The sequence below is a fragment of the Nicotiana sylvestris genome, chromosome 4 (assembly GCF_000393655.2).
Source record: "Nicotiana sylvestris chromosome 4, ASM39365v2, whole genome shotgun sequence".
NCBI classification, from domain to species: domain Eukaryota; kingdom Viridiplantae; phylum Streptophyta; class Magnoliopsida; order Solanales; family Solanaceae; genus Nicotiana; species Nicotiana sylvestris.
Genome location: NC_091060.1, coordinates 6928755 through 6943855, shown reverse-complemented (window position 1 = coordinate 6943855; position 15101 = coordinate 6928755). Strand labels below are relative to the sequence as shown.

At 33.7% G+C, this 15101-nt stretch overlaps 1 protein-coding gene across 2 annotated transcripts; it reads right to left on the bottom strand.

Annotated features, from left to right (window-relative positions):
- Nucleotides 1-539: 539 nt before the first annotated feature.
- Nucleotides 540-5312, bottom strand: LOC104241738 (nudix hydrolase 18, mitochondrial-like). 2 transcript variants are annotated; one of them, XM_009796670.2, is made up of 5 exons: nt 5026-5312; nt 2955-3069; nt 2765-2848; nt 1788-1916; nt 540-1496 (listed from the first exon to the last, which is right to left on the bottom strand). In XM_009796670.2, the coding sequence occupies exons 1-5, from the start codon at nt 5094-5096 to the stop codon at nt 1278-1280; spliced, it is 618 nt and encodes a 205-aa protein (XP_009794972.1). In that variant the 5' UTR covers nt 5097-5312; the 3' UTR covers nt 540-1277. The 2 variants fall into 2 exon arrangements, with proteins under 2 accessions (XP_009794972.1, XP_009794973.1); XM_009796671.2 differs by lacking the exon at nt 5026-5312 and adding an exon at nt 4206-4328.
- Between the last annotated feature and the right edge of the window lie 9789 nt (nt 5313-15101).

Sequence of the window (15101 nt, the reverse complement as noted above, 5' to 3'; positions counted from 1 at the left end):
TGGTCATTCAAAAATAGCCACACTTTTAAAAGTAATCGAAATTTAACCACTTTTCATGTAAAGATAAATCTGAACGAAAACACTGTTTAAAATCTGAAAAATACTTCAGTATATTATACTGGAGTTCCAGCATAAGTATATTGGTACTCCAGCATATTATACTGGAGTTCCAACATAAGTATATTGGAACTCCAGCATAATATAATAAAGTTTCAGCATAATTATACTGGAACTCCAACATAATATACCGGAGTTCTAGCAAAGTATACCAGTCAAGTATAATAAGCTGGAAGTTCATACACAGATGCGCCAAACTCCAGTATATTATGCCGGACCGATCTCTGTTGCAGCAAAATAGTGGCTATTTTTCAATGACTTGGCAAACGCTGGCTATTTTTAATGACCAGTTCGAAAACTGGCTAGCCCGTGCTATTTTTACAAAATATACTTATCTAAAAATTAAACCAAAACCATATTTAGATAGCCCATATTTGTGTATGTATATAGAATTATAGATGGCCCATATTTGTGCATGTATATAGTTCTAATGGAAAAATTAAACATCAAGATTCGGATCTTTTAAAGACATGAAAACGTAAAGGTAACTTCACCATCTTCAGGCACTCATTACATAGTACCTATACAAAGGTAAAGTTCCTAAAAAAGACAGTGAGATAGTAAGTCTATCATGCATTTACATAACTCCAATTTGGAGAAAACAAAACAAGACAAAAACTAAATACTTCCATGATTAAGCAGATTACTCTAACTTACTCCATCACCATTGACTTCCTAGTTTTTGATAACAGAAAAAATCCCCGAGGGCAGGTGGTGCATGGTTTGAAACTTGGTGGATAATGAGGTCGCCCTTCTAGTCTTATCCACTTAAGTCTATCATGCATTTACATAACTCCAATTTGGAGAAAACAAAACAAGACAAAAACTAAATACTTCCATGATTAAGCAGATTACTCTAACTTACTCCATCACCATTGACTTCCTAGTTTTTGATAACAGAAAAAATCCCCGAGGGCCGGTGGTGCATGGTTTGAAACTTGGTGGATAATGAGGTCGCCCTTCTAGTCTTATCCACTTAAATATAAGGCTTTTACCTGTGGCAGGTTTGAAAAACATGACATGCGCCTAATCTACACACCATGTGCTACTCTCTTACCACTAGACCAAACAGTTAGGGGTTCATCATTGATTACCTATTTACAAGCTACTTTTTACCTTTGTCGTTAACATTTTAACCTCCTCCGTTAGGCTTATGGAAACTAGGCCTCTTCTGCAGGATTTGGTAGTGGTGGAGCAAGTACTTGAGCCCTGCACCCCAAGTGCAAAACAGTTCCATGGCCACCGGAGCTGCAGTTGATTCTTGAAAATAAGTCGACTTTAGTCCGCCTACTTTGTGATGTGAGTCGACTAACTAGCAACTCTAATGCTTCTTTCATCCACCCATTTTGGCAGAGTTTTCTTGCTTCTCGCACGCTCATCTGCAAAATTGATGTTTGGAAATATTAGTAAGCAAAGTCGATTATGTGATGAAGGGGAGCCTTGGCGTAACTGGTAAAGTTGCTGTCACGTGACCAGGAGGTCACTAGTTCGAGCCGTGAAAACAGTCTCTTGCAGTAATGCAGGGTAAGACATTGCGTACAATAGACCTTTGTGATCCGGCCCTTCCACGGATCCCGCGCATAGCGGGAGCTTAGTGAATCAGACTGCCTTTTAAAGAGAATTATGTGATATTGTTTATATGGAAATTTACAGTATGGGCAGCCGCATACCCAAAATCTTTTGCGGATGTCTTTCTCAGGCCAATAATCTAGCTCCTCTGTTACAAATAAAGGAAACATGTGCCCTTCATAGGCAGTGTCACCATTCTTGTTCTCAAAGTACCAAATTCCTAATTTACCCTGCAATAAGGTTTTCAACCCAAAGGACACTTGTTAGGACTACATGTAACAACCTAAAGGTAGGCATTAACGCTTTATCAAGACCAAGGCCAACAAGATTTAAGATCAAGAAGGAAAAAAGCAGTGGCGAGGTCAACCAGAAATAATTTAATCTATTTTTCTGGCTTGGCTAGGAGGGATAGCCGAGCCATTCCCTTTTCTTTTGGATAGCAGGTTAGGAAAAATCACTAAAGAAAAAAAATCTATTCAATTAGCAAAAAAGGAGAGAAAGGGATCCGAACCCTCGATATATCTTTGTTAAAACTATATCGGTTTTAAAGATCTTTTTTCACCCTAGCATACTTAGTTGACTTGTTATTGCTAAGCAATGATTTGGCAAATAAGAAAATAGTATTTAAAAGACACTAACTCACTCAAAATTCAGGATTAGTAGTGAAAAGTTGCAAATTAAAGAACTTTCAAAAGGCTTTCGGCTTCATAATCTAATTTTTATTGACATATATTTTCAGACCCTACTTGTGAGATTATACTGTATTCGTTGTTGTTGTATATCAGCCATTTGAAAGGTCCACAACAGTCAACTCTTTAACCAAAGCCAATACTCTTCCATATCTTGTCACAGCCATATAACCAAATACAGTAAGACCTCTCTATAACATCTCTATATAACAGTTATTTACTATAAAAGTCATTTTTTGCTTGGAACCGATTTTTATGTAATGTTATAATATATGTCCTATATAACAACACTTAACTATAGCAACCAAAAAATATTATAACAAACGAGGTTGTTATAGAGAGGTTGCTTATAGGCACTAAACTAAAAGCGATCGCTGTTAAAAACTAACCTCAACATCACCGCAAACACCAGCTTCCTCTATTGTCTCGCGTCTTGCTGCATCTTCAATTGTTTCATCCTTTTCCCAACCTCCCTGGCATTACAAGAGCAAGATTTGTAAATAAAACAGACAAATCATCTGATATACAGCTTAGAGAAAAACTACCATTAAGTTTGAGAACCATAGATCTGTTTGCTACCTTTGGAAACAACAATCCTTTTCCTTTTCTCTGAGGACTTATGAGAAGAACTTCAAATGCATCTTCATCCCCCATAGATAGGTCAATAATATCTTTATATCTGTACGGTATACATCTGCAGAAGACATCAAACTCATCTCAAGACAACATAAGTGTAAAGATGAAGTTACCAAATCTAAAACTCATTCTGATATGAAGAAATATTGTAAAGCATGTAGTTTAAGTCCGGTGCACTAAGCTCCCACTATGCGCAGGGTCCATGGAAGGGTGGGACCATAAGGGTCTGTCTGTACGCAGCCTTACCCTGCATTTTTGCAAGAGGATATTTCCATGGCTCGAACCCGTGACCTCCTGGTCACATGTCAATAACTTTAGGAGTTACGTCAAGACCCCCTTCCATTTCACTAAACAATCAAATACAGTAATTCAGGAAAAAAATGGTCCTTTTCCCATAGAAAAACAAAGCATGTGATGAGGTGAACAAAATGCCAAGAGCACATGATATTGACTTTTTCAAGCTAATAGAAACAGCCAAAAGAAAAATAAACACCTAACTACAATAATACACAAATTGAAGAAGAAAATGTCAAAATGAGTACCAATTGATAAGATAAAGAGGTGGAAAAAGAATGTTAACCAGTTGTTTATTTTTATCAATCTTTTGGAAAATGTCAATACTGAAACAGTTCACCTCAAGTTCATTTTCGAAAAATACAAAACTTAGTTTTCAGACGCCAGTAAATTGAGAAGCAGCAAACAAGTAATTATTTCAAAAACTCTAATTTGTGAATCAATCCATTTTGCACACAAATAAAAGAACATCAAGCACGTAAGTTGCGTGGACTGTTCGTTTTTGGTGCCGCACCCGTCTTGACATGGGATGGGACGGGTGCCGGTACGGGATACATCCCGAGTTCGGTCAACTAACTTCGGATACTTTTACCCGAGTCTATCGACAAATTTGGGGGGGGGGGGGTGCATACCTTCAATATTGTAATACGTTTGTCTCATATTTGCTGTTTGTGTTTCAGAAATATCAAGAATTCAAGGGGTCGTGTTCTAAATTTGGACTTCTGGTAGATAGTAGCAGAGATATAGATGGAGGGTTTTTCACATAATCTCTCTCGAAATTCATATAGCTCTATTTTTATAATTTTGAATTTTCTTAATCGAATTTTCGTATCCACACCTGGATCCATACCCCAAATCTTAAAATTTAGATTTTATCGAATCCAATACTCGGATCCATACCTGTATCAGACCCGAGTTCGAGCAACTTAGTCTAAGCACCCTCTGGAATCTTGATGATGCACCACTGCCACACTCCCACTTACAGAACCAAAGGCTGAAAATTGAAGTTGTTCTAATAATTGCAAAGTGAAATGGACCATTGATTCTGTGTCATTTTGTTCATCCTAGAAGTCAACTCTTCATTAATTATTACACCCTCTTTCCTCCCACCTCTCAAACCAAAATTTTAGGTAAAAAGAAACTCATGGTCTACATTAATAAAGATGTGGAAAATATATATATATATTAATAAGTAAAGGTGAATTCAGGATTTGAATATTATGGATTAGAGTTTGGAATTCTACCTAACTCATCTGATTTGTTAGGTTCAAACTTTACTATTTATACTTATTCAGTGAATGTTCAACAAATATATAGGGTCTGAGCCAAAGTTATCAGGTTCGGATGATAAATCCGTTTACTGTTGAGGAAAGAGGAGTGACTTAAGCAATTCTAAAATTCTCATTAGAGAGGCTAGTTCCAAAATTCGAGCTTATTAAAGAGGCTAATTCCAAAATTCAACCATAGAAACACATTGTGCTAATCTCAGTTGCTCCAAAGGCCCATCTTGCATGATTTACATTAATAATTAATCACCCAAATTTGGACTAAACCACAAAATTTTGAAGGAAAAATAGAAGAAGTCATAGTCTAAACAAATCATAAACATTTGTGTGGCTATAAACTTAAAGTTAAATTAATTCTAAATATATAAATAGGAAAGAACATCAATAAATTGGGGGGGCGAGAGAGAGAGAGAGGAGTTTTTGAATTAACATACCCAACAACTTGGCGACGACCCTTGTTATAACGCTGCAAATGCCGGCCAGTACGTGAAACCATAACCACCATACTTTTTCAATGGGAAAAATAAATAAATGAAGTCTTTATTTTGAAATACTAAGAGTTACTATATAGATTGTAAAAACTGGAAAAGAAGAGAAACCCCAGAAAAGAAATGAGGAAAAAAGGGAGATTTACAATTTTGGAGAGAAAAATGTTGATGATAATGTCTATATGTTTCGTTTTCTGTAGTAATCTGCAGTGCAAAAACCGTTACTTAATGATAAGAAAGGGCGCCTTCAACTTCCTTTTTTAATCGGTGCGTTTGGAGGTATACGTGTACCTGACGCGGCACGTGTGTACGGTTTCTCCATTTTCTATTATTAATAATTGCACCAACAGTAAATGTGACGTACAAGAAGATTTGGACGTCGAGGATTAGGGTCGTAGGTTGATAGATAGTAATGTGTTCCTCCTAAGCCGACCAATAGTACTAGGACTATTTTTGTAATTTCCTATTTATACTTCTTTATTATGCATGTTGTGACATTCACGCTCGTTACCATGTTACATTGTTGCTAATATTCTTTGTTGTTTGGTTGCCTTATCTTCAATGTTCCTTGAGTCGAGGGTCTATCGAAAACAACCTCTCTATCTCTATGAGGTAGAGGTAAGAATTGCGTACGTATACACTACCCTCTCAGACTCCATATATGGGATCAAACTTGGGTCTGTTGTTGTTGTTGTTAGATGCTCACGGATTCTAGTACATTACACTTCTTGGATGCGGTTGAACCTTGTGTGAACACATGATGCGACTACTCTTTAACTATTACTAATTGGAATTAAATTAAAAGGATCTAAACAATGCAAAATTCTTGAATATAGAGAATTTCGGATTTGAACTTTATTTAGTTTGAGTTAGATATTCTATTACTTTTCAATTAATTTACTAGATTCGAAATTTTGATTTGTGTTTGTTTAGTGGATCTTAAACACATATATAAAGTTTGAACTAAATTTACTAAATGCCGTTGAACTCACAATTTACACTACATCGACCCTACTCTAAAGCTCTTTGAAATTTAAACTCGTGATATGACACTATAAATGAATGTGCCTCATGAGGAGTGAGTGTTACAAACTATATATGGCTAGGGTGGTGGAAGGGGATTTATTCGAAACTTTTTTGCTCAAAAATTATATTGTATATATAAGTTTATAATTAATTTTTATGTATAATTAATAAATATTGAATTCTCTTGGTGTGTCATATATTTATTTTTTAATATTTCGAATTCCTTTGATAAAAATTCCGACCCCGCTATCGATTATTGGTCAAGCTTCTCCAAATTCAAAAGTACTTTTTTTTCAAAAAGAGTGTGCATTTTTCAAATTTGAAGTGTTTGGCCAAGCTTTTAGAAGAAAAAAATGCTTTTGAGGAGAAACAGAAAAAAGTTGTTTATCTCCAAAAACACTTTTGAAAAAAAATACACTTAGAAGCAGTCTTTAAAAGCTTGCTCAAACACTAATTGCTGCTTAGAAGTGATTTACAAATTAATTAAATAAACACAACCTGCTTCTCACCAAAAATACTTCTGAAAAAAAAAATACTTCTCAGAATAAGTTAATTTTGCAGTTTGGCCAAATAAGCTAATGATCGTGCTCACAGCAGAGTGAGTGACGTTATTGGACTGTAGCAAGGTGGAAATTTCCTTTGTCTAATCAGCAATATTAATGAGGCTGAATTAATGTCAGTTCCACTTACCAAGAATTTAGGGATTGTTTGGTTAAAATATGGCCTACGCTGTGATAAGTTATGCTAAGATAATTTATGTTGGGATTAATTATGCTAAGATTAGTTATCCTGCTATTATTTTTTATCCACTGTTTAGTATGTTGTATTAAAAATGACAATTACATAATTTTTAAGAAGAAGGTATAAGTTATTCCGACACTAATTACCCCACCACCTACAAGGTATAAGTTATCCTAGTACTTATTTTAATCCCGGAATAACTTATACCGGGTAGGGATGGCAAACGGGCGGAGCGGGTCGAATATGAGCGGGTCAAAATGGGTAATTGAAAAAAACAAATAAATTATCCGACCCTACTCGTATTTGAGAAGGATAAAAAACGGGTTTATCCGGCGGATAATATGGATATCTATATTATCCATGACTTCTTAAATATGATCACTTATGAGAGAATTCCTAGTCTTCCATAGTTGAGGAACTCCAATTTGAGACTTTACAAATGTAAAAGTTAAACACATAAGTTATTCATTGTTATCCATTTGGTTAATCATTTTCTAAGTGGATAATATGGTTTTTTATCCATATTCGACTCATTTTTAAATGGTTCATTATCCAACCCATTTTTTGATGGATAATATGGGTGGATAACTATTTTCTTTTAACCATTTTGTCATCTCTGATACCAGGTTTGCTAACTAAACAAAGTATTAAGGTGACATTAAATTTTTATACCAGCACTATATCTACTTATATCTCATACCAAACGACCTCTTAGTGTTTACAATTCCTCCGGTATTAAATGTACCAACAATTTCATCTACTTTCACAAGCTTCATACTTTTTTCTTCCTCATAAAATATCATTCACAACTTATAGCCCGTTTGGCCATAAAAAAAAATCGAATTTTTTTCACTTTTTTTTGGAAATAAATTGGCCATAAAATTTTTAATTTTCACTTGAATATGTATTTTGAAATTTTTCGAACATTTGAAAAACTTCAAAAAATAGTTTTTCAAAATTTCCATTCAGATCACTCACAAAAATTCAGAAACAACCCAAAATTATATTCATGTCCAAAAACAACTCTAATTTTCAAATACCATTTTCACTTAAAAATATTATACTTTTTTTTGGAATTTTATAATTCTTATGTCCAAACGCCCACTTAATATATCTTCTTTAATCATTTATCCTTCTAAGTTTTATTTGTCTTCTATTTTCAATATCCCCTATTTTACAATCTAATTACTCCCTAAAGACCTAATAGTTCGACAGCTATAGAATAATAAAGATATTGACTTTGCAATTTTTTTATGACGGTTGTCAGTTTACGTGTACTTTAATTAATTCTACCGGAATAGGTATCGAGTAACTTTATCAACCAAAACTTTGGCGTATGGAAGAAATAGCCAAATATTTTTGTTTGCATCGAGATATGTTTTTACCCGTAATTAAAATGGTACAATTGAATTTATAACGTGATTTATAGACACGTGAATTAATTTGATCTTAAAAATACGAAATAAGTAAGAATAAAATTAAGATTATGAAAATAGCTTAAAAGAAATACAAGTCTCATTGTATGATAAGCCTTCACGGAAGCAATAGTATGAACAAACTTAAAAACAAAAGAAAGTAAGTAATTTTATAATTTGAGAGCAGAATATGACCTTTGTGTACAGATGATTTTTTGTGTCCTCACAATGGATACTAATTCTTCTATTTATAGCTTTATTGAGGGATACAAGATCCTCAAATCAAGCTCCTCCTGAATGAGAATAAAACGACCATTGATGCCTTCATAACAGTTAGCTATTACTACAGAGTTTTTTTATAACGGGTGCTCATTGAATGCTATCCGATGGCATCCCTTCAAATCTTTGCTATCGGTTCCCATGCTTTCGGAATTCATATAGCACCGATCACATGCTTGTATCCGGTGCCAATTATATATTTGATGACTCACATCTTACATATTTTCAGTTCCACATGTCATCTCGTCATTTATCTAGCTATCGCTAACCAATTTTATCACATACAATATGAAAGATATTGCCATGTATTTCACTAGCAAAAATATTTGATGATTTGAACATATTTTTGTGAAAGTTATTTGATATAAAAATATATGGCATTCTTTTATCGTAGTTATTATCAATTGTTTGATTAATTTGATAAGGTCCTTGATTAAATTTTGGAATTTGTCATCGTGATAGAGATCATGATAATGAGAACAAAGTCTCTTATAATTTAATCTAAATTTGTTCTTGATCATAGGATTATTAATTAAGACATTAGTAATCCGGTTAGATCAATATTTATGTAATCGTCTTTATGGTATAAAGATTAGTTGATCTCATTAACTAAATTACATAGATAGATGATGCATATAGAGATATGATCATTGAACCGACTCATTTGATAATTCCTAATGGTTAGAATTACCATAAACTGTCAATAGGATATTCTCTTGAAAAATGTGATGTAAAAGTTTCCTTTGACCTGAGATCGTCATAGTAATTGACAAGCTATTTATTGTGCTTTGATATCAGACACCTATGGCCCTAGGGCGATAGTTGAAAGGATATTGGGTATAATTAAATGCTTGTAGAATTAGTGATTGATCAAGATGGAATCTGTCAACTCTTGGTAATGAGTTTAAGCTCCATGTTGTCATGAATTATAAACGACCAAATTAAGACCTTGGCCAAGGCAATTGAATGAAAAGAAGAAAAGAGTTTCTTAGGTCATTCAATGGTCGATTATATTTGACATGAACACATAGTTGGTCCCCTATTAGGATTTGACAGTTGAACCATATCATAGGGTGATCCAGAGCTATAAGGACAGAAGGAATTACTACATTATTCTTCTACTGGTTCTTGAGAGTAAATTGTATACTTCATGATATCCGGTCGTTAAGGAGTGTTTCTAGACGCCACCCTTGATTAGTATATTGATGTGGTCAATTTACTACCGATTTAGTATTGAACCTATGGGGTCGCACACTAACGAGTGTTCCGATCTTTGCTAAAGGACTAATTACTTTATTATTTGTTAATTAAATTAAAGAATTTAATTAGTCAAATAAATTTAGTTAGTTAGTCCAAATGAAATATTAATTATATTTTTTGCTAGCACAGAAGATATAATTAATATTGTGAATAAGTTAAAGTTTTCTATTTGGAATAGAAAATTAAATTATCTCTTAGTCAGAATATATATGTGATATATATAGTTATTATTTATTTATATGGGACGTATATAATATATTAATGATGAAGACTTACTTGGAAAAACCAATTTAGGATTGGATTGCCAAAGAACGTTGTGAGCTCGTTTCAATCCCGTTAAGAATTGGATTGATATTCCTTTTTAATATAATACATTAAATGATACTTCAATTCCAATTGGAATTGGATTTGAAATCGGCAGTCATGATGCCAATTAGATGGAATTACGAATTTCCATATAAAATATTTCATGAAGTTTATTTTTGGAATAAACTTTTACCCTAAGTAAATCATTACCTCAACCAAATAGGAAAAGAGTTTATAGGTGATGCTATATAAAGGGTGATGGAAGAAAATTTACCAATTTTTTTCTTGAGAAGAAAACCCACTTTGTGAAAGTGAGAGTGCAATACAAAACCAAGAGAGAAAATACAATTGCAAGAAAAGTGTTTCTTGTTCTTCTAACATTGAGTTGAATTTTTGTGAAAAATTTCAACACAATATTTCGTTCAATTTGTTCGCAGGTTTCATTGATCAAAGAGTTGATAGCAAGGATCGGTCTCGGTGTGGATACGCATAGAGTCTTCGCACTATCGAAGAAATTTTGAAACGAGACTCTCTTCAACAGATACGTCTTAGATCTGATCTATTGACATGTAAATAAATTTTAAACATAAAAAGATCTGCCTAGGATTGTTATTGTCTTCCGCTGCGTGTTACGAACACCTATACACAATCCTACAGTGGTATCAGAGCCGTGGTTTACTGTGTCTAAAATTTATTTATGAAATATTTTAAGATTATATTTGAAGCGTTCAAACGATAATACATGTGTCTTGTGCTATAGTCAAATTGTTTGAATGCATATGGATTGATATTATTTTATTGTGAATAAAATACATATACATATAAGTTAAACTATTGAGATAGTTCATAACTTACATTTAAAATTTTGTATTAGATACGATGGTAATCTATAATAGGTTTTTGGATTCTACTGTTATTTTAATTGTTATTAATTCATGAGATGTTAATTAATTATAATATTCTGGCATGAATTCTTTTTATGTGATATATAAGATAAACATGTTAGAGGATGTTGAATTTCGTTTTTATGTCATGTGCTTGTTCATTACATAATTCTGAATTATTTATTACATGTGATGTAAATTAATTTAGGACTAAGCGTGTAGACAACTTGAACTAAATTCACACGCTATAAAAGATTTGATCTTCATATTATTAAAAATTGTTTTAGTAACAATTCTCTCTTACTAAAATTTGAGTTCTTAAATAATAAAATATAAGATATTTTATTATGGAGCTATCCATCAAGGTAAATAATTTTACTTATTTCTTGTTTATAAGGAGCGGCCTGACTACCAGGAGACTTATAGTTTGAGAATATGTTAAAATTTATTTATTGCATTAGATGTATGGATTGAAAGAATTATTCAATTTTACACTAGACGCCTGGACCACCCGGGGGAGTATAAAATTTAATAAGTTCTTTGCTATCATGATGGTTGAACTCAACTATGCCAATCGGATCGACCTGACTACCAGGGGACTATTTGACATAAAGCTATTTAAAGAAATTGTATGCAGATACAATTGGTAAAAGTACCTACCTTTAAAATATATGTGAGAAATGACTTGACTTCCAAGGGGCTCATACATATTGTTAAAGGATTCCTTTACTCCACTAATAGAAATAAAGATTTCGTAAACTATAATGGGGGTAAATAGTTTAAAATAATTAGTGGAAATATCATTTAGATAAAAGTCCATGTCTTTATGATATATGCAAATATGTTCTTATATTATTGCCTTTTCTTTTCTATAATTTAGATTTCTCAATATGTCTGTTATATCACTGCGCGAAATACTTGAGACCAACAAGTTGGTAGGACCAAACTTTGATGACTGGTATAGAAATTTAAGAATTGTTCTCATGCATAAAAAGCTCATTGATGTGATTGATAAGCCTGCAAAGATAATCCCACCAAAGAATGATGTTCAGGGAACCAAGGTTTATCAGAAATACTTGGAAGAATGCCTTGCTATTAAACACATCATTCTCGCTTCTATGAATTGTGAACTCCAGACATCAGAATATGGATCTAATTGCAATCATTGAATATCTTAAGAAGATGGTTGATACACAATTAGACATTGAAAACTCTCCAGTTGGACCCCTTGTCAATTATATGATTGTTCTTACAGAAGAACATAAGAAGTTGGGGTACAAGCTTGGTAAAGAGCTTTCTGAAGATTTGATCTTGCAGTCAGTATATGATGTTGAATGTTTTCACTGTAAGAAGAAAGGGCATTGGAAGAGAAACTGCAAGGAGTATCTTGCAACTCTAAAGGACAAGAAACAAGGTGAGACTTTAATGAAAAATGATTTCAAGGTTTCTTTAGCTACTACTAATTCTTCACTGTGGGTATTAGATACTGGCAGTGGTTATAACATCTGTAATATGTTACAAGGGTTTAAGATAAGTAAGAGGCTAAAGAAAGGAGAAGTTAATCTACAAGTTAGAAATGGTGCAAAGGTTGCAGTCGTAGCTGTAGGATCAATTTCTTTAATAATGCCTACAGGCAAAGTACTTATGTTGGATGATTGTTATTACGTTCCTAAATTTGTTTCGAACATAATTTCAGCTTCTATGTTAGACAAACGTGGTTTTTGCATTAATATAGGCAATGGTATTTGCTCTATTTATTATAGTGATAATTTATATGTGAATGGCTATCTCCAACATGACGTTTATGTCTTACCTAATGTGAATGCTAATTCGATTATGCATGTTTCAAGTCTTAAGAGGAAAAGAGATGATCAAGTAAATCATGCATACCTTTGGCATTGTAGGCTTGGTCATATTGGAGAGAAAAGAATTAACAAGTTGTACAAGGAAGGGTACCTTGACAAATATGATTTTGAATCATATCCAACTTGTGAATCTTGTCTCAAAGGAAAAATGACCAAATCTCCATTTACTGGAAGTGGAGAAAGAGCTTCTGAATTATTGGGACTAATTCATACAGATGTTTGTGGGCCCATGAAAATTCAAGCTAGAGGTGGATATTCTTACTTCATCACCTTCACTGATGATATGTCAAGATATGGATTTGTGTATCTTATGAAACACAAGTCTGAATCTTTTGAAATGTTCAAAAGGTTCCGTAGTGAAGTTGAGAAGCAGACTGGTAAAAGTATCAAAGTACTAAGGTCTGATAGAGGTGGAGAATATCTTAGTGAAAATTTTACCAGATATCTCAAAGAGAATGGGATTCTCTCACAATGGACACCTTCAGGAACACCACAACACAATGGTGTGTCTGAAAGGAGAAATCGAACCTTATTAGATATGGTGAGATCTATGATGGGGTTCACTGATCTTCCAATAAATTTATGGGGATATGCTTTGGAAGCAGCAACATACTTAATAAAGTTTCCACTAAATCAGTCTCTACAATACCATATGAGATATGGAAAGGATGTAAGCCTAACCTTAAACATATTAAAATTTGGGGTTGTCCAGCTTATGTTAAGAGACTACAGTCTGATAAACTTGACTCAAGATCTGATAAGTGTAGATTGATTGGGTACCCCAAGGAAACAATGAGATATTATTTCTATCACCCTTCTGACCATAAAGTGTTTGTGGCTAGAGGAGCAATCTTTTTGGAAAGGGAATTTCTTTTAGAAGGAAATTATAATGGAGAAATTGAACTTGATGAAGTTCAAGAAACTAATGAATCAACACAATGTAAAGATCATGAGACCCAAGTTGAAGAACCTTTATTGGATATTTTGAAGTTGCCAAAAAAGTTGTCATCTTCAACGGTTGAAGTTCAAAAACTAAATGAAGTTCAAGAACAGGTTAATGAACCAGTTCCAAACTAAATTAAACAACAACCAAATCCAGCACAAGGTGAACAGGTTGTACAAATACCTCTTAGAAGGTCTACACGAGAACGTCATGTACCAACTAGATTAAATTTAATAGTACAAGATGATGTATCAAATGAGGTTGATCATAATGATGATGATCCTAAGACCTATGAAGAGGCTATACAAAGTTCTGATTATGAGAAGTGGCAAAAGGCCATGGAATCCGAAATGGAATTTATGAAGGAAAATAAAGTATGGACTTTAGTTGAACCTTAAAAGAATATAAAACCTATAGGTTGTAAATGGGTTTTTAAGAAAAAGATTGGAGCAGACGGAAAGGTGGAGACCTATAAAGCACGTCTTGTTGCCAAGGGATATCGTCAGAAAGAAGGAGTCGACTATGACGAGACTTTCTCTCCCGTGGCAATGCTCAAATCAATTCGGATTTTGCTTGCTATAGCAACATACTATGATTATGAAATATGGCAAATGGATGTGAAAACAGCTTTCCTTAATGGTGAGCTAGAAGAGGATGTGTACATGACACAACCTGAAGGTTTCACATCTCCGTCTGATCATAATAAAATTTGTAAGCTAAAAAGATCCATTTATGGATTAAAGCAAGCTTCTCGAAGTTGGAATATTCGATATTGAAAAGTTCAATTTTGTTAGATGCGAAGAAGAATCTTGTGTGTACAAAAAGGTTAGTGGGAGCACAATTATATTCTTAGTGTTGTATGTTGATGATATTTTGCTCAGGGGGAATGATATACCGGCATTGCAAAGTACCAAGATTTGGCTATCTGAACAGTTCTCCATGAAAGACTTGGGAGAAGCAACTTATATATTAGTAATAAAGATCTATAGAGATAGATCTAGGAAGCTGCTTGGACTTTCCCAGTCTTTGTACATTGATACTATCTTAAAGAGGTATAACATGGATAATTCCAAAAGAGGCTATCTACCGATTGGCACTGGAATTACTCTCAGTAGGGAGGATTGTCCTAAAACACCTGAAGAGAGAGAACACATGAGTAGGATCACATACGCTAGTGCAGTGGGAGATATCATGTATACCATGACATGTACACGTCCTGATGTGGCTTATGCACTTGGAGTGACTAGCCGCTATCAGGCAAATCCTGGTGAGGAACATTGGAAGGTGGTGAAGACCATTCTTA